The 23,773-nt window shown below is 46.1% G+C and overlaps 1 protein-coding gene across 2 annotated transcripts in view; it reads left to right on the forward strand.

Annotated features, from left to right (window-relative positions):
- ASTN1 (astrotactin 1) overlaps positions 1-23,773 on the forward strand; it is a 196,849-nt gene that overhangs the window by 157,312 nt on the left and 15,764 nt on the right. For both annotated transcript variants that reach the window (XM_081915031.1, XM_081915030.1), the window contains exons 13-16: positions 619-813; positions 1,574-1,701; positions 9,212-9,316; positions 9,821-10,009. In XM_081915031.1, the coding sequence (XP_081771157.1) occupies positions 619-813; positions 1,574-1,701; positions 9,212-9,316; positions 9,821-10,009 (617 nt within the window). The remainder of the gene's footprint in view (positions 1-618; positions 814-1,573; positions 1,702-9,211; positions 9,317-9,820; positions 10,010-23,773) is intronic.

Below are 23,773 nucleotides of genomic sequence, written 5' to 3' on the forward strand. Positions count from 1 at the left end.
TTGAAAATCGAAAAATTTGACACACCCTAATACATCATGCATTACTTTCCTAAAGTTTTCTCAACATTTCATAGTAGACAGTTTGCCCGCATCTATCAATCTTTCCAATGCAACATGCTGGAAAAGCTGTGATTGAGTGTTTTGGTGTGCATTCTAAGTTTCATTCTCACTTCACATGAGGCAAAAGTGAGGTCCATATGAACTGATCATGCATCTTAGGACCAGTGCTTTTTTCTGGGTGTATTCAAGGTATTACGCAGTAATGGGACCTTTTTTCTAGAAGAAAAGCACTGGTTGGGACATGCCCTGGAATCATCTGCCTCATGCAGGAGTTTCTTAGCACACAAGTCAGTGTGGAAAGGGTTTGCTGGAGACATACTGCTGAGTTAGACCTATAGCGTTAACCTTTCTCACTCTCTAGCTGAATAGCATGATTTCATTTCTGAGATCGTCAGAGAGATCCTCCGACACAGTGTCTCACCACAGCGTTGCAGCAGCAAATTACTTGTGCATGGGTTCTTCTATTGTCGAAAGTACGCTTCCAGAGCCAGGCATCTTCCCTTCTACAGCTCTCACAGCAAGATGTAACCGTGTCCCTTGCATTCCCTCCCACGGCAGATGCATCGAAGATTACAAGCTAGGCATAGATGGACGATCATGCCAGTTAATCTCAGAGTCGTGTCCAGAGGGTGGCGACTGTGAAGAGAGCCGGGAGCTGCCCATGAACCAAACTCTCTTTGGGGAGATGTTCTATGGTTACAACAATCAAACTCGGGAGGTGGCACCTGGGCAGGTGCTGAAGGGGACCTTCAGGTGATGGATAAAGGCTTGCTGTTCTTTGAGTTGCCTATGCAGTGGTATCCATGTGTGTTGTGCTTTTACAGTATACACAAAACTGCAACGGGGGCTGCCTCTCAGTTCTTAGAATAAGCAGCTTCACAAAGGAGAGGGGAGTGAGAAAAGAGAGGGGTGGGAGGGAGGCAAATGTAGCAAGATGTGTGTCTTAGCCAGAGCAGGGCAGTTGCCCATAATTAGAGAAGCTTGTGGAGGAGTTCTGATGGGCAGAATAAGAATGGAGGCTGTGTATAAGAAACGTTTTAGGGAAAGAGCAATTTCCAGCGGAGAAGCGGAAACAGGGATGCTTAACCTCCCAGCCCCATCTGGTCTCTGCTCTAGCTGTTCTTCCTCAAGCATTGACACCACCACAAAAGAGGAGCTCATCTTCAATCAGAGAGCAGTCGGCAGTGCAGAGTTTTGCTCACTTGTTTGCAGGATGATGTATTCATGGCCTGCTCATTGCTGGTAGTGGCAATTCTCTTGGGATGGTATATGGTGGTGGCAGTGAGGTCAACGTGGCCCTGGAGGTGTGCATGCACCAACCTCACCCATCCCTGTGAATGGAGTATTGGCTCTTCCAGGAGGACACCACTGCCATTTCTGAGAGCTGGTTTGACAAGGGTTGCTTCATCTATGCTCTTATAGAGAGGGCTGCACTTCTCTTCTCTGTGTCTTTTGAACCAACCTTTCCTGTTGTTTTGCAGATTCTGAACTTGTCTCTCTTGGGTTTTTCCAGACAGAATAACTTTGCCCGTGGTTTGGAGCAGCAGTTGCCAGATGGGTTGGTGTTGGCCACTGTTCCGCTAGAGAACCAGTGCCAAGAGGAGCTCTCTGAGCCTACCCCTGACCCAGATTTCCTTACCGGTGAGTAATCCCAGTCAGAGTTCTTCCGTGTCCATCCAGCCTCTTGTCTAGTCTCAAAAGCTGCACAGGGGAGTATCAAGTTACTTCTTAAAATTTTGTTGTTTGCAATTTTGAGAATAGTGGAGGTGAGAAAGGTAGCAAAACATAATAACTGCATCAGAAATGCCTCTGAGAAATTTTATTTCATTGCTTTTTCCCTTTGGACATCCTTTTCTTGAAGTAGGTAATGTGGATAAGTGTAAGGGCAATATGATTTGAGTGGGTGTTCAGTGGGTATGTAGGAGAGAGATTCTATCCTCTTTTTGCTGATTGCATAAAACTTCAATAAAATGTAAATAATTAAAGAAACTGCTCTGCAGATGGTGCATGAGAAAGGAAGTAGTTTGATTCCTGCTGGCTGATCATAAGGGGTTTTTTGTTTTAAAAAGGAAATAAATGCTTGATTTTATTTACCAGTCTAAGCAGATCAGGCGTTACTCTGAATGTGCATGAGGGAGCAGAGGTGCTGAGTAAGGAGGTCCTCTGTTTTTTCCATAATCGCTTCAGAGACGAGATAGTCACTTTAATGTGGTCAGGACCTGAATGTGCTGAAGTAAATAGCAATTCAAAGGTACCAGGGCCTTCTCCGTTCTTCCAGGTACTCCGGAGGGGGCCTGTGTCAACCTCAAAGCCTAGACACAGGTGGTGACCATTTTGTGTAGGTCTAGTTGATGTGTGACCAAAACCACACAGGTCCTTTTGGACCTGGAAGAGGGCAGGAAGGGGGTATAACGAGGATGGGGTGGGCTTATGCATGCTCTGCCAATGTGCATGGGGGCCAGGAACAGAACCCCCACCTGTGCTGAGCACTCCTAAGGAGAGGGAACCTGTTAACTGCATGGAAATCTGTTGCTTCCACAAAGGACCAAGGGGAGTGCAGATGGTCTGACTTGTTGTAAGATGGCTCCCTATGTTCCATGTGGTGGTTGCCTTGTAACTTGCAGGCTGGACCTGAAGTTTGAGTGGGTTGGCAGCCTAATTCTCCCTATTCCAGTTTTCCTAGCAGTCACAGGTCCATTCCATCCCATTTTGTCATATTTTTTTGAAATATCATACTGAAAGTGCACATTTCAATTCTACACATTTTGAACACACTTTTTATATGAAATGCACATTTTTCAGTGCTTTCCCCCCATACTATAAATGTTTTGTATGCATAAAATATGTGAAGAGCAGTCCAGAATCTGTAGAAGTGCATAAACTGACTGAGAGCTGTGTTCAGATTTACAGGCAAGTGTTCATCCATAAGTTCATTTGTGCTGCATCTTTAGGCACTGGTCGGGGGTTTAAAGCACTGTATCTGAGTGGGTTTTTTTGTTTTTTGGTCCCAGCACTTGCCCCATGAAAACCACATTTTACCACTGAATCCAAGCAGATCTGACCATGACAAGGGACTGATGTCTATATCCCCCACTTTCAAATCACCTTCCTTGTGCTCAGTTGAGAAAACAAGGTCCAGAGATTGAGGCTTTCAGCACCCTTTTCCCGCTGCAGAGGTAGGGAACATATTAGGATGGTCCACCCTTGTAGGCTGATGGACCCAATAGGCTTCCAGATGGTTCTGGTGGATTTTCTGGCTGATACTACTGGTGCTCCTGTTGAAGCCCTGGGTGACCTCTGGAACATCCAAATGGTTCATGCCGTTGACAGGATCGCCCCTGAGCTCCTCTCCCACTTTGTGGAGCCTGCTAGGCTCCCTGTTACACTCCAGGGCTTAGGGCAAGGAAACAAGCTTGGAGACTGCTCAAACATGAGTGGTGGGAAACTTCAGTCGAATGCAATCAAATGCTGGTAAGGTGCAATAATCAAGGTTATCTAGTGGCATTGAAGGCACCAAAGGTACTTTGCTTCCTCCATTGCATCCTCGTTGTGCCTTCTGGCAGAGCTTTTCAAGGTAGTGCAGGGCCTGTTACAGTCTGGCCCAAAGGAGGTTGCAGAACTGACAGTAGCTTGCTGTGACTTTCTTGCAAAGCATTTTGAGGATAGAATCGCTCGCATCCACTGGGATCACAACCTCATTGTTACAACAGTTGAATCTCAAGGGGTGTCCAGAGCACGTTGTAGTCTTGTTGTGTTGGATGAATCAGAGAATCGTAGAATCGTAATGTTGAAAAGGATCCTAAGGGCTATCTAGTCCTACCCCCTGCAATGAAGGAATCTCAGCTGAGTTTCAGTTTGTAAGGCTTGAGATGTAGACAAGGTGCTTGGGTCAGTCAGGGTGACCACTTGTTCTCTGGACCCTTGCACCTCTTGGCTGATAAAAACTACCAAGGAACCAACAGCCGGGTAGGCCAGGGAGGTGATTAAAGCCTCCTACCAAGTGGGGGATGAGGGTGGCACTGTGGTCTAAACCACAGAGCCTAGGGCTTGCTGATCAGAAGGTCGGCAGTTCGAATCCCCGTGATGGAGTGAGCTCTCGTTGCTCGGTCCCTGCTCCTGCCAACCAAGCAGTTCGAAAGCACGTCAAAGTGCAAATAGATAAATAGGTACTGCTCCGGCGGGAAGATAAACAGCATTTCTGTGCACTGCTCTGGTTCGCCAGAAGCGGCTTAGTCATGCTGGCCACATGACCTGGAACCTGTCTGCGGACAAATGCCGGCTCCTTTGGCCTATAGCGTGAGATGAGCGTGCAACCCCAGAGTCGTCCGTGACTGGACCTAATGGTCAGGGGTCCCTTTACCTTTACCAAGTGGGGGTAGACCCTGCCTGCTTGAAGGAGGCAGTGGTAAAACCACTCCTCAAGAAGCATTATGTATTTTGTGCTCTCATTTTTATGTTGTGAACTGCCCTGTGATCTTTGGATGAAAGGTGGCATATAATAATAATAATAATAATAATAATAATAATAATAATAATAATAATAATAATTTCATGTACCATCTTTTTCAGGTGCAGTAATACCTTATCTCCTATCATGTTCCTCTATCTGTAGAAGCGGTTCAGTCAGGGCTCACTGCTTCAAAAACAACTGCCGCTACAAATTAGTAGGAATGAGATAATGAAATGAACTGGAGCAAGAACAGTGCAATAAGATCTTGCTCCTGAGGAAGGCAGCACTTGAAGTCCCATAGGATGTACTGTAATGAAGGCTTTGTTTCTGTGCAAGATTTCGGGGCTTTGCATCCCCCATCCTGCTGGTGGGTGTGCATATGTAGTAGACCAGGTACTGAAGGAGTCAGTGCTTCTGGAGAACGTAGGGGGTAGCTGCAGAAGGTGTGACATTCGGCAACTTGCCATACAACCCTGCCACAAGGGGCTGCTTTAGAGGAGAGGCTGAGCTGTTTTATGGGTGAGGGCCAGAGGGGGGCTCTGTGGAATGAATGTGGCGGCTCCCCGTTCAACATCGGCTCGAGGGACAGAGCATTGCCACTCGCCATCCAGCCCCTTTCTCCTCCCTTGCAGCTGGCATTCAGAAGCTCCTGAGTGCCTATGCCCACACCCCTTGGCATGGGTTGAGGCAGTGCCTGCCCCTTGGGAGCCCATGGGAAATGCCCAGCCTGCTGTGTGTGGAAGACAGCTCATTAAAAACGCAATTAGTGGAGAAATTAACGTGGTGGGGCCATGCCTTTGGGACAGGCCTCTTAGGAAAAGTGGGGGGGGGCAGAGAGTAGGGGGAGGCTTGTTATCTTCAGAAGTAGAGACTGGGCTGCAGAAAAGAAACAAGCAAAAGCAAGCTCCTTTCAAGTTGTGTTTTTAATTACCGTAGAGTTGCTGACCCACAGACCTTCCTTTAGTATAATTAGTGCTTCTCTTCCACCTCCACACCTTCCAGCCTCTCGCGCTGCCTCCCACTCACCCCTGTTCCCGCTCCTGCCCCACACCTGCCTCTGTATCTCTTGCAGTCTGAAGCAACATTTAATTAGGCATATTCTTGAATTAAGTGCTTTAACCAGTTTGGCTGCTTGAAAGCAACTGGGCTGCTGTTGCCCAGGAAATTGGGTGAAGGTGGACGGCCGTTATGTAGCACATTAATTGCTTTGCTCGCCCAGGAAAGGAGGTTTGTTAAGTCCAAAAGGTAAGCATTCTCCCAGGGGAGCAGCAGGGGGGAAAAGCATAACAGCCAACTAAAGAGGACTCACAGTGAGATACAGAAATCAGATTTGAGAATGCTGCTGTTTTTAATGAACCGTGGGGGCCTCACTTGTGCTTTTTTTCTGATGGTACTCACTGGTTCACAGTACCAGCACATTCCCACCACCACAGAGATGCTGGGGCATGAGCAAAGCCCCAGTGGAGCCTGACTGCTGTTGTCGCACCCCCAGGGCTGTCTGGGGTGCACGAGTCCCGCTCCCAGAAGAGCGTGAGAGTGAGTGGCATACGATGTGTGTCATACTTCCCCCGCTGTGCCCTGTGCCCGGTTGCTGGCTGTGTGCGTCCTGGTTGCCTAGCTGACCGCACTTGTGATGGACAGGGCGGGAGCCGTCAGTGAGTACTGGCACCTTTTCTTTCCTAGAAAAAAAGGCAATGAGCATCACTCTGAGAAACCCAAGAACTGCAAGTCAGGTTCTAGGGCACTGCAGGTTCTATGTGCTCTAGACCCATTCAGGTTCTATGTGCACTAGACCCATTCAGTTCTATTATTATATTTGTTTGTTTGTTTCTTTGTCCCTAGCCACCCTGGGTGACTTCCAACCAAGTACTAAAATACAGTGGTCTGTTAAACATTAAAAGCTTCCCTAAACAGGGCTGCCTTCAGATGTCTTCTAAAAGTCTGGTAGTTGTTCTTCTCTTTGACATCTGGTGGGAGGGCGTTCCACAGGGCAAGTGCCACTACCGAGAAGGCCCTCTGTGCACTAGACCCAGCAGCTTCACAGAGGGAGCATTTATGGAGGGAGACAGGCACAGCAGTAGCAGAGAAGAGGCAGGGAATGGGTTAAAAATGGCCACAACTTTTAATTGGTAATAGTCGATCGGGAGCTGGCACAGCATGGGGCAAGAATCCACCCACTGACGGAAGACATCACTCATGATCTGTTAGGTAAAGGTAAAGGGACCCCTGACCATTAGGTCCAGTCGTGACTGACTCCAGGGTTGCGGCGCTCATCTCACTTTATTGGCCGAGGGAGCCGGCGTACAACTTCTGGGTCATGTGGCCAGCATGACTAAGCCGCTTCTGGCGAACCAGAGCAGCACACGGAAATGCTGTTTACCTTCCTGCCGGAGCGGTACCTATTTATCTACTTGCACTTTGTTGTGCTTTTGAACTGCTAGGTTGGCAGGAGCAGGGACCGAGCAACGGGAGCTCACCCCGTCGCGGGGATTCAAACCGCCAACCTTCTGATCAGCAAGTCCTAGGCTCTGTGGTTTAACCCACAGTGCCACCCGCATCCCTTTTAGCCTGCCCCTAAGAGATCGCTTTCTGAAGCCTTTGTTCACATAAGCAAACAGGCACACCCTGGCAGAAATGGTTTGGTTTCCTTTGAGTCACAATAGTGCACAGAGTGGCCCTATAAGTGCTGGTTCTGGGGGTGGAGAGGAAAAAAGAGTTAGATAAAATCACTATAAATTGTTGTGGTTTTTCAGACGTTTAATCTGAAATCGAGCTGGGTTTGAATTTGTTGGTGTCTCTGGTAACTTCTCTCTCTTCCATCATGGATGTTGGCAAATCAGATTTTTAAAAGGCAAAATAATATTAGAATTGGAGCTGTCAAAAATGCACAAGGGAAACTGTTTTAATGCTCAGGAACCTAGCAAAGTTTTTGCAGATTTTTATATTATGGATGTATGCTCTTTATTATTTTATTAATACTCTTGCTGAATGTTGTAGCCATTGGATAGAACAATAAATTTATATATAATAATTGGTTTAAACCCAGCTCTGCTATGAGGAAGGCAAAAACCACACAATCCCAGGCCAATTTGGGCCCTGTGTAAAATTCCTCCTCAGCTCCATTAACAAGAAACCAGCATCCAAGGAGAGCTGGTGGGTGGACAAGTCATGGGGGCAGGAGCACCGGTGAAGCAGCAGACTGGGCTCCTGTTTATAGCTCGTCCACAGATCAAAGGAGAGCAAGTCTTCACTCTGGTCTGGAAGTCCACCCTGGGAGCCAGCCTAGGCTGCTGATTGGCTCTCAGAGCTGGCCTAGCTCCTGCTCTGCAGTGATGCCGCCAACCTGGAAATCAAACAACACTCTGCTGCCTGCCATGCCAGGAGCGCAATCTGGCCTGCCACAGAGATGTCAGCATGCTTGGACTTGATATAGTTGCTGGATATAGTTGAATATGAATTAGGTGAGCCCTAAGAGTGGTTTTTGACCGAAGACCAATTTATACATTTGGCACAATCACAGTTGGGGGAATTCTGAGCAGAGGTGGTGTGCTTATGTCCAAGCTTATATCTGAAAGGTCCAGCTCCCATATATGAACCTGCCTGGGAAGAGGGCCTTCTCGTGGCTACTCCCAGACTCTGGAACTCCCTCCCTGGAGAAGCTAGACTGGCTCCCTCCTTGTTGCCCTTCCTCAGGCAGGTGAAGACCTGCTTGTTCCAGTGGGCTTTGGGGAGCTGATTGCTTTTAATGAAAGGGCTGGTGCTGTGCTGTTTTTGTTGCAGTTATTGGTATGGTTTTAATAGATTTTATGCAAGTCTATGGTTTAAGTTCTATCAATGTTTAATAGTTGTTTAATTATTCCCACCCCCGTATGTTTTTAGCTGTTCGTATTTTGTATTAAGTCCTTGTTGGGGGAAAAGGCTGGGTATAAATAAATATACTATACTGGGTATAAATAAATATAAATATATTGATGCATTCTAAATACTTCATTATTGATGGGCAGCAGGGAGGGTGACATCCCTGTCCATCAAAAAGCAGCTGCCTTCTCAGCAAGCTAGAACGAAGTCTTCTTGGCATGCTTATTTCCTAATGGAAGTGGTGTGGGGCAATTTAAACTTGTAAATCTCCACCCGGGACAGTCTAGGGGGGAAACTTTACTTCTTGTTTCTGCTGAATGTGCAAACCAAATCACACAATGGGGCCAAACCTAGAATCATAGAATCATAGAGTTGGAAGAGACCACAAGGCCCATCAAGTCCAACCCCCTGCCAAGCAGGAAACACCATCAGAGCACTCCTGACATATGGTTGTCAAGCCTCTGCTTAAAGACCTCCAAAGAAGGAGACTCCACCACACTCCTTGGCAGCAAATTCCACTGTCGAACAGCACTTACTGTCAGGAAGTTCTTCCTAATGTTTAGGTGGAATCTTCTTTCTTGTAGTTTGGATCCATTGCTCCGTGTCCGCTTCTCTGGAGCAGCAGAAAACAACCTTTCTCCCTCCTCTATGTGACATCCTTTTATATATTTGAACATGGCTATCATATCACCCCTTAACCTCCTCTTCTCCAGGCTAAACATGCCCAGCTCCCTTAGCCGTTCAGGAGGAAATTCAGGAGGGGGTTGCTTTTTGTTCTTGTCTGCTGATTTCCTGTGCCTCCCCCAGTGACAAAGCCAAGCTTACCTGTTGTTTTGGTCACAGGGATGGTGAACTTCAGTGAGGTGTCTGGATACCCTCTGCTGCAACACTGGAAAGTGCGCTCCGTCATGTACCACGCCCAGCTCAACCAGCTAACAATCTCCCAAGGTAAGTGCTGCTTAGCCCAGTGAGTGGGGTGGATTGTGGGCTGCCACACTGCCTGAGACCCAGGAGGTGGAACTTGGGGATTTTTTGTCACATCAGTTAATTAAAGTATGGAATTGACTACCAGAATATGTGGCGGGAGCAAGAAGTTTGGATCAATTTTTAAAAATGGATGCACTCATGGAGGAGAGGTTCTTTAAGTCGCTTCAGGGCTCCTTTCGGTGTGGGAAGAGATGAATAAATTTAATAAAGTAGCAAGCTAAAATCACTATTATTTGTGCTGTGTACCCTCCATGTACAGAAGTTGGGCACCTCTGAGTGCCAGGCACCAGGGAGAGATGATGGAAAGGGGCTGTTGTCTTCACACCTTGCTTGTGAGCAAGTATCTCGTTCATTTTGGAGCAGAGAGTCCCTTGGTTTTCAAGGAGAGGTTTTTCCTGCGGGCTTTATATTTCTCTCCACCCACCTTCAACCTGCCCCTGAATTGCAGCTTGTTGTGCTTTGCAGCTTTTGGCAATGCCCTCCATTCCCTGGATGGAGCCACATCCCGAGGAGATTTTGTGGCCCTGCTGGACCACTTTGGCAACCACTTTATACAAGAAGCTGTCTATGGCTTTGAAGAGTCCTGCTCTATCTGGTATCCCAACAAGCAAGTCCAAAAACAGCTCTGGCTGGAATATGAAGATATCAGCAAAGGTAGGGGCTGTGATGGTCATTATCTTTTTGAAAACATACACCACGTAACTGTGGAGAAAGGCTGATAATCAGTGGCCTGCTAATGTGATAGAATTGGGTTGACACTACTCCATTGTCAGAAAAATTCTGCACTTGGAATAATTTATGCCTATTGCATCATTTGCAAAAGGTTGCTTAATCTGCACAATAAATTTTGATTGCAGTGTTTGTGTTTTAGTGGCTCTCAGGGGTTGTAAAGAATATGAGAGGAAGGGAAACGGTTGAAGGGCAGAAAGTAATTGGGCTGTGGTGCTGTGCAGGGTGGAGGAAAAGGTGAGGGAATGAACGATATCTGAACATTTCAATAGGTCCTGTCCTGTAAATGGACTACTTTCCTTTCATATATTTCCCTTACCATTTTGTGTTCTAGGAACTAAGGGTTTGTTTGTTTTTTAAAAAGTAGAAATTCCCAATGATGCTATAAGAGACCACATTCCAGACTGCAAATTGATTTGCAGAATATGGTCAGGCACGCCATGGCAGAAAGGGAATGAGAGAGCAGTAGGACTTTCAGGGAGCAGTGATGTTGATGTTACTTCCTTCTGAAAGAAGAATGGCTCAGTGATGAATGGGACGGTGCCGTCCACAAAGGGTGCCTTGGTGACCTTGTGTTAAAAGCTTTGTGTCTCAATGTTTCAGCGGTAAAATGGCGGCCATGTCACTGGGTTGTCTTTCACAGAGCTTATGCATTAAAAGATTTAGGTTCTTTGTTGTAAGTGACCAGCCAAATACTTTCAGACAGGTGGTGAGGCTGTTTTTCTATAAACAAAACGAAAACAAACAGTAAGCCCGCAACCTGCTTAGAGGCTAAATTTTGGGGATAGCACCCAAAGCCAAAATTGCATATAGTCAAAACACATTGGGTGCAATGGAGGGAGGGATTGCCAAAGTTTTTTCTTCCTGGGTGCCTGCCCCCTTACCACTCCTTTTATTTGTTTATTTTTCAACTGCCAAGCACATGAAGCTGAACACACCCAAGTTAAATGTGCTTAAGTTGTGAGTGTGCTGTTTTGTGGATTTTGTAGCCAGAGCTCTTTGGGACACTTTTAGTGCTGTGTGGCTAATTTTGCATAATGCCAAATGACAGTTTGGCTGAAATCCTGTACTCACTCACTTCGGTGACACACATAGGATTGCAGTGCTCAAGGGGTATGTAAATTGGGTGTCTAGAGGGGGGCACTGCAAAAAAAGCGATTTCCCTTTTTGTGCTTTGGGGTAGAAGGTATTTTTTGTTTCCTAGTTAAGCTTACAGGGAGATGGAGGCATCTGTGTTATCTTGTTTTGATCTCCCCCCCCCCCCACTCCCCCAAGGTCGGCCAGGAGGCTGTTGATTGGAATAGTTGCCTCTGCTAGAAAATTTGAGTCTTGCAGCCATTTGGTGGGTTAATAAGCTCACTATGCCATTTAGTATAAACAAGTTCTTGTTCTGTACTGTATGTTTTCTCCCTGTGGAGCCAATGGCGTTGTGGGGATGTATAGAGACAGGCTTAGTGAGTGTTGTGGTTGTTGTGATCTGGCATTAACAAAAGTACATTTGGGCAATTATAAAGTGGTTTCTTTTGTGCTAACTGATTTTGCCACCTTTTGGAATTGTGTGTGTTTCTTTTGTTCAGGTAAATGCCTAGGTACTAAATTCAGTACTTGGCTGCTTAGTCCCCTGCTACTGAGCTGTTGAACTTTTAGCCCAAGGCTCACATAACAACTTGGAACAGCCTTTATCAAGCTTAGGTCCCCAGATAATGTTGGACTACAACTCCCATCATCCCTAGCCAGCGGGACCAGTGGTCAAGGATGATGGGAGTTGTAGTCCAACAACATCTGTGGACTCAAAGTTGAGAAAGGCTACCTTGGAATCTTAGGGACGTCTGATAAGATCCAGGAGTCTCCTGACCTGGGCTAGAAGGGGTGGTCATGGCCACCCTACTTGTAGGGTAGGCAGCTGCTGAATATTTGGCAACTGCTGAGTCATCAGTTATGTGTTCCAGTTTGGGGGCATCACCTTCACAGACACACACACACACACACACCTCTTAGGGGCCCATATGCAGCTTACAGACCACAGGCTAACCATTCCTAATTTAAGCTAAGAATAGCTGAACAAATGTAAACCAGCTGGCTCCAGCTTTCTTAAGCAGGCTCTCCAGCCTCAGTCAGTCGCTGGGAACAACATTTGTCGTTCCTGGCCAGACCTTGCTGCTTCTTGTTTCTCGTGACCTTGGACTCCCAGCTTTATTGACCCACAGACCAACTGTCTATGTGAAGTGAGATACTCCTGATCTTAAGACTGGACTGAATACAGGCTCTGCCTCCAGGCAAGTGCTCCCCTGAGACTGGGCTGGCCTCTCCCACCACTGAGCTATGCCGTGACTGAGCAGCACAGGACTACAACATTCATACTGCTGGGCATTCCTCCTAAGGAAGTTGCGGGAGGTTGTTGGCATCCATCTGTCTCAAGAGACAATGGAGCATGCCTCTAGGGGTGAAGTCAAACCACTGTGTAAGCAGCACCAAAGTTACCTGAGCTGCCCAGACGACAAGAGCCCCTCTCTGCCTTGCTGATGTCATGCAAAGGAAAGCAGAGCAAGACGTTTGGCATGAGCTTGGCTGCAGGAGTTGTCAGAAGGGGGAGTACAAGATGCCATCCAACCATCTTGGGGACTCCACTCTGGATTTGTGTAGGGTGTACTTCTTAACCCTTCCTTCTCCCAGATGTATCCTGCAAGGCAGAAGAGGTTTAGGATAAGAGGTTTCCTTCTCCTAGGTAGGCTACCTTCCCAGGTTGACAATGTTAGTATTTCACACCTCCAATGTTGCAGATGAGAAAGTTGTATATACCTAATGTAAGTGACTGGCAGGTCAAAATGATTAACTATGCTGAGCTAGATAGATTAACAAGCAGAATTCGAGACCAAGATGACCAGAAATTTCAAAAAAATTGGAGTAAATTTTGGAAATATATTGGAACGGATATATAGGAGGAACTGGCGGTATTAGAAAAACTTTATCAGCTAATAACTATAAACTTTAATAAACTAATTACGCTACCTGGGATTTATTTGATACTTACCAAAAGGGTGAAGGGAAGTCAAAGGCTAAGTAGAGCCCAAGGTTTATATTATTTGTTGGTATGATTGTACGTTTTTCTTTTTGTAGAGCATGAAAATAGGATGAATAAGTCATGTTAAAATGCTTATTTTTGTATGTGTCTGTACTTTTTTCTTTTTTTTTCTTTTTCTACAAATTCTTGAATAAAAATTTACTTGCAAAAAAAAAGAGAAAGTTGTATATCACATGCCTGTCTGGGAAGAGTGTGGGAATGGAAGACAGTCTTATCTCCTCTGCTGTATTAGCTATTGTACTGTACTTTTGCTTTTACTTGTCTCTGTTCTTCTCTTGGAGCTGGAGAGAGGAGATGCCATGATTCCTTTGTCTGTACAAAGTGTGAAAATATATGCGTAGATTAGCTCTACGATGTCTCACACTTCTTGCTGTGTTATGCTAGAAGATTAGTGTGCATATATCATTTGGTATATGTTGCTGAAGCACACTGGAGAAGAAGGGAAATGCCTTTTCCAGAGCTGCGCATACCAGAGGATGCTCGGAGTTTGGGGGCTGCAGGGTAACTGACAAGCCCCATAAAAGGGTGCTACAGTGCTTTTGTGTAGCACTTATTCATTTCAGTGGGCCTTGCCAGAGGCATAGCTTGGGGTGCACTGGGTGCCACACTGCGAGGGTGGCACTTACCGTGGGGCCTGCCGCACACCCAAGCCATGTGTCTCTCCTGGGAATGACGTGGTGGCTCAGGTGCCTGCAGGTTTCGCGCTGCCCAAAATGGCAGTATGGGGCTTGTATCTGCCCCCCGCCTCCCCTAAGCATCTCTACAGCTGAGGGGAAGGCAGTGGGTGGACTCCCTGAAGGCTCTGCACCACTTGAAAAAGCAACGCACGCCTGCAGGGCGCTGGAGTGGAACATAGCTTGGGCACTGGGATTCTGGTGCATCCTGCCCTGTCCCGCCCAATGGGTGCCTCGCCCCCTTGTGCAGCACATGTGCTGCCCCAGGCGTCCAAGCCGGCTGGCTACACCGCTGGGCTTTGCAGAGGAGAATGGGCCCAAGAGATTGGACCCTGCTTTTCTAAACACACACACAAAACCCCTAGGAATGACTCTTGTGGCAGCTTCTGCCGTTTCCACCATTCTGGTGGTTAAAATCTTGTTAAGCCTCAGGAAATACTTTGGCTTATTTTCCTTCTTCGTACTTTTCTTTCTCTTTCTTTTTTTCTTTTTAATAATCCGATTTCTAAAGACTTGGTAAATCCAATTGATTGCTGGCTTACCTGCAGAGGGGGAAAGGGAGAGTGATCCTGCATTCCACTGAGGTGGATTTGATGAGTTATCCCCACTGACACTTATTTCTGTGATTTTTGGATGTCACAGGGACACCTTGGAACAGGGACAAATCAATGTAAAGCATTACACGCGACTGCAAGGGAACCAGGTAGTGCTGTTTGCCAAGAAGGATTTAAGGGCTGTAGTGACTAACAAATTGAACATGATTCAACAGTACGGTACTGCGGCAAAGTGCCATTCTAAATTTATTAACAGAAGAGGGATCTTCTCGCTTAGACTCTGGAAATCTAGAACTGCTGGGCTTAGCAGTGCTAAAGTTTTCTTTGATCCACTGTCTTCACTTCTGATTGGGGAACCCTTCCAGGGTCAGCACAGTCGCGGCTCAATTGTCAGGGTGGGCACCATAATACCAAGGGCTGCAGACTCTTGGACCAGTGCAGTCTTGAGGCTTAAGTGCTCAGAGCATTTACTCCTACTCTATGCCAGCTAGGAGGGACGTGGGTGGCGCTGTGGGTTAAACCACAGAGCTTAGGGCTTGCCGATCAGAAAGTCGGCGGTTCGAATCCCCACGACGGGGTGAGCTCCCGTTGCTCGGTCCCTGCTCCTGCCAACCTAGCAGTTCGAAAGCACATCAAAGTGCAAGTAGATAAATAGGTACCACTCCAGCGGGAAGGTAAACAGTGTTTCTGTGCGCTGCTTTGGTTCGCCAGAAGCAGCTTAGTCCTGCTGGCCACATGACCGGGAAGCTGTATGCCGGCTCCCTCAGCCAAGAAAACGAGATGAGCACCGCAACCCTAGAGTCGTCCGCAACTGGACCTAATGGTCAGGTTAGCTTTTACAGAAGCTAGCAGGTATGAGGGGCAGGGCCCCACAGCTAGAGAACTCCCCATGGCTTGCCTCTTGAGCTGCCCAGTCAATGCACAGTCTGCAGGTCACTTGCAGCTGCTTCTCTTATCCGAGAGCTAGTTTGGCACACACAAGTCCTGCGACACAAAATGCACGTTATACGAAATTTTATTATCCGAACACGAGGAATTAGTACCCAAACCTTGCTATGCACACCACAGATTCAGATATCCAAACACCAAACCTGCATGTGGTACTGTAAACAAATAAGCAGTCTTGAAGAAGCAGGACTTGGTTGTGTTTTGTTGGCACACAGCAACTGCTTCATCAGAAACCATAGCGGGAAGGAAGGGGATGGGTCAGACAAATAAAAGAGCATTTCCCCCTTCCTTGTCTGGCTTTTGTAATGTTTCAGAGGGTTTTCCCAGGTGGGGTTTTTTGGTCATTTGGGAGTCAAAATTCCATGGTTAGAAAATTTCCCATGGGAATCAAGGGAAATTGTTAATTCAATATGTGAACGCTTGCCTAACAAACCATTTCCTGAAAATGCATTGTGTTTGGATGAGGAGAGCTGTGTGTATTTTCTTTATTTTAATTTTAATTTTTGAATTAAATTTCCATATCACCCTTCATCCAAGGATCACACGGTATTACCATGTTGGATTGGGGGTGCACAGATCCAAATCCTGACTTTGCTATTTATTAGATTTATATATCGCCCTTCATTATAAAGGGTGGTAAAATACAGGATAAAAACATGAAAATAAGTAAAACAAAAACAGCAAAACAATACCCCCCGCTCCCCACAGTGCCACAAAGCTCGCTGAGTGATCTTGGGGCCCTTTATCCAAGCTAAGCTACCTAACCATATTTTTGTGAATGATAAATATGAAACAATCCATATATACTAGTGCTGTGTGTGCAGAAAATTTCTCTTGCATGTTTTCACGTATCCCCCATCCATCAATAGGAAAAGAAATTGCATTTCAAAAAAATCATAGGGGAGAGAGAACTTTGGTGAAATTCTCAAGGGTTGGGGTGCAGGTCTTTTTGTGTGTTTATCTTCCTTAGTTTCAAGGTGGGCGAGGAGTTATTCCTTCATTCTATAAATCATCTCCCTGATTGTCTGCCCTCCGCAGCCTTCCTTGCCTTTCTTGAAAATGCCATGACATCCTCAATTGGGCTTTTCTGTAAGGGCAAGAAGGTATGTCGGCTTCCTCCTGTGCGCCTGGCAGCTGTTCGTTGTTATTTCTTTAAGTGAACTCTCTCTTTTTTCAGTTAAAAAGAAATCATTGTAGTATGTAAAAGGTAAAATGAAGGACTTCCTTTAAAAACATAATAAGTGAGTGCATTAATGTCATGCATTTGACAACTAGTCTTCCTGCACTTCAATTAAAGCTCAAGGGATGACATTGGGGACTATCTCCTCCCATGAGCTGTTGTTGTTTTTTAATAGAGTTTTATTAGGGCTTTACAAAATACAATAAGAGAAAATATTAAAGAGAATAAAGAGAGAAAGAAAGATTTTTAAAAGGGCTTCCAACTATCCATCTGTCAGTTATATACAGTGCTTTTTTCCTGCAGGGAGGCGGTGGGATGCATAACCCTAAACATTTTGTGAATCTAAGTTTGGCCTCATTGAGTATTTCAATATGAGTAGGGAAAGGAGAGTACCCCTAAACACCTTTTTTAGAAAAAAAAGCACTGGTTATATATACAATAATTATTCAAAAGAGTCAAATGTTCAATCTAGACTAATATTCAGCTATTCCTCTGCTAGATATTTTTCCAGTCTTCAATCCAGGGCCCTCCAGTTCATCCATTTCTTTTGATGCAAGAAGTCCAAAGAAAATTCTCCAATTGTGCTAATCTATAAAAATCGACAAGAGTTCTTCTCCAGTCCAACATCACGGCATTACCTCCAGTGTTAGGAAACCTTCAATCCTCCTCCTTTATTTCCTCACTGTGTTTATGTATTAGGGCACAGAGTTGTGTTTCCAGACCTGGAACCTCAGGTATTCAGGAAGGCTGAAGTGGTCTGGGTAAAATGTGTAATCATTAGAATTAAGTGCAAAGGAAAACACAACACCATTTATGACCAATAAGCACATCAACCAAAACACACACACACACACACATGCCTTCCACTTATTAGTGTCCTGGACCAGTGTCCAGCTTGCAAGCACAGGTCCAAAATGGGAGGGAGAAAGCAGCTGGCAAGGAAAGTTTAAAGCATTGCAGCAAGGATGTGACCGTTTGAGCTATCACGACATACAGCTATGGTTGGCCTTTACTGCTGTGTACAGTCCTGGTTAGGAGACCTTCCTCTCTTTTTTGCATTAACTGGGATGGTATACTTGGATTCACTCAGAAGCTTTCTGTTTCCTTTTGCTGTATCCTCCCCCACCCCATAGTTGTGCATCAAGCACTTTAAAAACACACAGAGTTTTTATCCTTTTCATGTTTCAAGCAACACCATTCATAACCTCTCTTACTTTTTTAGATTTCGCGTTTTCTCTTTTTCTTCTCCCCAAGTTTCTCGTTTCAGCTTCTCTTCACTCCTGTCACCTGCCATGTCCCCCGCTTCGTTTTCTTCCTTTCTCTTTTCCCCCCTCTGTGCACGTCAAGAGCTTTATATCGATTGAAAAATTGCAAGAGACAAACCATTCTCCGTCACCGCTGCTTTGTCCCCCGAACCTGCTAAGCAGCAATTCAAAGCTGTCCCAAAGTGGTCCATTTCCAGCACGATGGGGTGGCTAAGAAATGCCCTGCATCTTCTTGGCTCCTTCCCCCCTCCCCAAGTTTAGCAGCCTTGTTTTCTTTGTGGGGGTTTCTTCAATAAGGGACTGGCAGCAGACTATTCCTTGCAAAACATTTAGACATGGGCAGTAAAAATTGGGGAGGAACTGGTCTTTTCAGCTCAGGCACAAACCTTTATCTAAACCCAGTCCTTATAATAAGACTCAGTTGTGCAAAACTTTTCTCTCTGAGGTGGGATTAAAGATTTACTGGGCGAACTGAAACCATTGATACTATTTAGAACCTTGTGGGTTCCTTTCTGCCTCGTAGTGTTGGCCATGTGTTTAGAGCTGCATGTTGCAGCATGCTGGTAGAAAACCTGGCCTTAAGTTGCCAGGATCCCAGCGTTAGTGAAGGGGGGACAACTTGCTGCTTTGATCGCCTTTCTCTCCAGACCTAGGGTGTGCCTATCAGCTGACAGTAGAATTTCCATGTCTGTGTGGTCGCCTGGTCTTTGTGCAGCACAGCTGTACGGGTACAAGGCTTAAGACAGAGTGGTTCAGCAGCAAGTAGGAAGGTGGATCTGTGTTTTATTCCAGGTATGCCTTGGACCAGAAGTGGCCAACTCTTTGGCTCTCAGGAGCTGGACTTTCCTGGTACAACTGTGCCAGGAGCAGTTACACCTTCTTACTATAATGACTTCCTGCCTTTTCCAAAGCTGTTTGGCCATGAAACACCTGACCCACCCACCCATGTTTGAGAAGCTGAGAGCTGTTTCTCCCATTAAAAGCTTCTACAGTGATGCAAAGAGCTCTGCCCCCCCTCTAGTTCCCCAGTGGTTCCTGGAAGACAGGCATGGTCCAGTCTTCTAACTACCTCACCCAGGGTGGAGGGACCATCCTGTTCTCCAGACCAGCCCTGCTTCTTGCTGTGAATAGTCTGGCTGAGCTCCCAGAAGTCTTCTGCCACCCCCAACTTCTTCCTTCTCGATAGATCTTTACTACACTGTATCCCTATTTCTGGTTTCTCTACCCCCACCCCCACCCCACCCTCCACTTTCCTGCTCAGTGAAGGGCACGTGAAACACTTTGACTATGGCGTTCTGTTCAGTTGGCACCAAAAGTCACAAAACCTAAGTGCAAAGTTGATTTGACGAAAGTAGTTTGTGTGGGCATGTGGCACAGAAGGAACTCTAATTATCCAGCATTTTTCCAAGCAAACACCATCAAGCAGAGGTAGCCACAAACACAGAACAGACATGGGTATGATAATACATTAATTCAATATCCTTTCCCCCAAAACACTGGGATTGAAGAGCCTTAGTGAAATCATTCCTTCTGATCAGAACCTAGACTTGTCAGTCACAGAGCAGATCTCCCTCTACCATGGAGGTTACCTCGTTTGGAGAACTTGGGGAGAAATGTTTCATATTTTGCAGACATACTGTCTGCTGCTTTAAAAACAACACCACCTGAATCTCCAAAACATCTCAAAGCATTGATTTTCAGAGAGAGCTCCAGCTTTGGCTTATACAAGCCCCAAATCTGTCTGAAGCAGGCTTGCTTGGGTTTTCAATTGGGATTCATTCTCTTTGCATATCCCTAATTCCTACATTGTGCACATGAATGCCCTGTGGTGGTAATTCAAAATAATGCTCAAATGCAAGGGAAGAATAAGATAACCCACGACTGCTGTTTGTAGGCAATGTTTCAGCGGAATGTTAGCAAGAACAGTGGAAAAATGCAGATTCTGAAGTTAGCAGGGGAGAAGTAGCACAGTTGTCCCGTGGCTTCTGGCAACAAAATCTGGCCTGTTGTGGGGGGAGGTCTTGGCACAGGAACCTGGGCAAGGTGCTGCCTGGACCTGCAGCACCCGGAGTCTGAACCAGTATATTAAAGCTCTCCAACATTCCCTGCAGCCTCCTGCAGCTGTGCAAGTTGGCAAACCCTGCAATGCATCTGGATATGACCCAGATGAAATCCAAATGTTCCCCTTCTCTGTTGAAGGATGTTGGCATCTCAGAACTGACAAGCAGAGCTTAACCTTTCATCTCAATACAATGACTGTTCCTCCCCTACAGAGGAAGAGGCTCCCTGCTGTGTGCACAGTCACATGGCTCTAACTCCACAACATCAATGCCTTTTGCTCTCTATACAGTGGAAAGTATCTGCCAATCTCTCTTTTCAAAGCCATAAAGAAAATGAAACTTGCCAGTAGATCAGACTTGTTGCCTGGCTAAAGCGATGTATGGATAACAGAGAAGGTGTTGGCTGCACTCTGGATTAATGTGGGAAAGGTACTAAGCTCCACCTCCTTGATCTCACCAGGCCCTGCCTAACTACTTAGCCCCGCCCTCTCCCCGCCCCCATTGTTACGGAGCAAAGACGTTTCTCTCCTTGTTTCTTGCATTTAAATTGAGGAGCTGTCCAACAGACAGCAGGGCTATGCAAGCAGGAGAGTCCAGAGGGTGCAGATATTTGTAGGTTGGTAGGTTTTTAGTCTTCCCTTCCTCCCAAAGGAAGGAATTGTGCTCTTTCCTTCACTAATGGAGGTCAACGTACACAACGTAACCCTTTCATTGTAAAACAAGTTCAGGGATTATTAAATGGAAGCTGTTGAATTAACAGTTTGTTAATGGCCATGGATCTTACATGGATCTTGACTTTAAGGGGGCATCGTGCCTTTCCGGTTCAGTATTTTATTTTTAGCATGCGTATGGTTTCAGATTGGATCATGCGTTGAGATTCCTGCAGTGCAGGAGGTTGGATTGACTGGTCCTCAGGATCCCTTCCAACTCAACAATTCTAGGGTCCCTCCTCCCCTCCCCCCACCCACAAACTCAGAGCAGCATATCTGAGATCATGTCGCTGTTATCTTCACAGCAGCCCTATGAAGTAGACTGACTTACTTCAGCCAGTTTCAGCTCTGTGTATGTGTGAGGATTAGAACCCAGGGCTCCCTGGGCCATGTTTGAACATCTTATTCCATGTATTGCACTTGTCTTTTAAGTTCAAAACTGTGCATTGTGAAATACAAGAACTCCATATCAGTTTTGCTTCTTGAGCTGCCAGGGTCAGGTCTAATCTGCATAGATAGATAGATGGCGGGGGGCGGGCACGGGATGGAAGCCTGGCAACAACTGCACACATCAGGGCACACACACACAACCTTGTACCGACACACCTTTAGTTGTGCTGGAATACTTTCCTTGAAAAGTGGACATCTCCTCAAATGCTTCTGCGCCATTGTTTAGCAATTACATATTTCTGGGAGCATTTATTCCAAGAGATGAGAATCATCCAGCTCCAAAAAGGGGAGATCTGTCTGAGTGGCCCAACAAGCAGTCCAGAAGCAGAGTGGCAAATGAGAAAGGCAATACTCACTTTGCACATGCAACACTAACGTTGACACGGCACCATCCCAGCTTCAGTCGCAGCTATTGCCGCCAGCAGGAACAGTTGGCATTAAATTTAGAATAGAAACCAATTAAAAGATAACAAGCTAACATAAGAGAACATATGCTCTGGATAGCAAGAATCTAAGTGTTTAAAAAAACATGACCTCCAGCTATCACCGGGGAAGTTTAAATATTGGTTCGAAAGGCCCACAAAAGTATTTCAAAGCAGATATATCTGGCTGCTGGGAACTACTCTGACCTTGGCCAGGCAATTTGTATTAATGAGGGAGAGTTGGGTCAACAGGGTGCTTGGAGCAAAGGATCTTAGAAGATCTTGAGCAGGGAAATTAACGCCTTGATCTAACCAAAAATACAAATTCTTCTCTTGCGGGTAGGGAGGGAGCGAGACCCCAGCTTCTGTGTTCAAAATAAATTGCACAGATGAATAAGGCTGTGTAAATAGACTTATTTTTGCATGTATGTGCTCAATTGGCATCTTGCCTCCTAAATAGCATTTGTATAATACATAAGTTTTGTGAGACAAGAATGGGGTGAGAAAGAGGCAGTAGAAAATGACAGGCAGGGAAATGTTTCTGGCAATTATAATAGAGGGACAAATATTCATTTGTACCAGGCCTCGGAAATAGAATGAAGTTGCAGGTTAGCTACTGTCAGCTGAAAAATGTTGTTTGATTGCTGCCAGATATTCCACAAAGTCATTAGTCCTATGCAGCCATTGCTCTCCAGAAGGGGCAACATGACTACAGAGAGGCTGCTTTCATGTGGCTGCTTCCAGCTTCCTTCACGTTCAGCAAAACGTGCAGGGTTCCAGATTGCGCGGGGAGCGTGAGCAAGTGTGACAGGCCTGAACCACATGGACAGCTGGAAGGTGCCACGGAGCAGCCCGCTTGCTCTCTCGCTGCTTCTTCAGACACCTAAGAGGTGAACAGGGCTTTTGGGTCAGATGCCTTTTGATTTGCAGCTTGGGATCACCTGGATAGCCGTGCCAGAGAGTGCAAGCAATGCATGTTCTCCGAAAAGTCCCAATTTCCACACCCCTGTGCTTGACAAAACAACAAGCAGGTTCCTTCTTGTTTTCTTTGGGATTCATGCCCTCCTCTGAGTCAATCAGGACAAGCTGGGAGCTCATTGGGATTTGCAAAATCAATGTTTGTGTTCTGAAATGGAAGCAGTTGGTGAAATGGAATAATTGCTTTCCTCAGAATTTTAAATTGGGACCGTCCTCTCTAAAGCTCTTCGTTGTGACTAGGCCTCTCCTGCCTGGTCCTTTGATTACAGAGAATATCAGTCTTGGGAGAGGAGATGCTTAAGGTGAACACATTGGCTCCTCACAGCTATGTCAAGATAATTATTTGCATCTTAAGGCTGGGGGAAAAGTTGTGGCAGGGAGCAGGTGCCACGAAATGCAATAATTCAATAGGTTGGGGGGGGGGATAAATCATAGACAGTTTCCATTAAAAAACACAGCACCTGCTGGTTACTGGGGGGGGGGGGTTGTATGCTGTGCTAGGACAGGTGGACACACTTTTAATTTGATATACCAAGACACTTACTCTATCCTTAAGCAAGAGCGCATTCTCAGGGTCCCTTAACACAGATCAGTTATGCCTTAACTGTTAAGAGATCCTGAGTATACATTCAGAGCTTAATAATTTTAAAGTGAAATGGAGGACCATGCGGCTTCTATAGAGGAGGGGTTGTGGGGGGGGCAACTTCTACAGACTGGTCAGCCCACCCATAGAGACTGCCAAGCAATGTTTGGCTAGTGTGGGGTTTTTGCTAAGGTTGCTGTCTTTCTTCTGGCCCTGTACTTTACATTTCTGGGTGTCAAGCGCCTGTTTAGGGGCAGCTGCTCAGAATTAGCAGGGAAAAGTGACAATAATATATTTGGTGCTATTCTACCGCACATTTAAGTGTGTGTGTGTCTGTGTGTGTGTGTGTGTGCCTAGGGCTTGCTGATCAGAAGGTTGGCAGTTCGAATCCCCGCGACAGGGTGAGCTCCTGTTGCTCGGTCCCTGCTCCTGCCAACCTAGCAGTTCGAAAGCACGTCAAAGTGCAAGTAGATAAATAGGTACCGCTCCAGCGGGAAGATAAATGGCATTTCCGTGTGCTGCTCTGGTTCGGCAGAAGCGGCTTAGTCATGCTGGCCACATGATCCAGAAGCTGTACGCCGGCTCCCTCGGCCAATAAAGGGAATTGAGCGCCGCAACCCCAGTTGGTCACGATTGGACCTAATGGTCAGGAGTCCTGTGTGTGTGTGTGTGTGTGTGTGTGTGTGTGTGTACGCGCGCTCAGAAAGCACCCTTTTATGCACTTAGTGGAGATTTTATATCATCCAAATCCTCTTTCATCCATCTAGACCACTTGCCATTTAC

Source organism: Podarcis melisellensis (genome assembly GCF_964234715.1).
Source record: "Podarcis melisellensis genome assembly, chromosome: 6".
NCBI classification, from domain to species: domain Eukaryota; kingdom Metazoa; phylum Chordata; class Lepidosauria; order Squamata; family Lacertidae; genus Podarcis; species Podarcis melisellensis.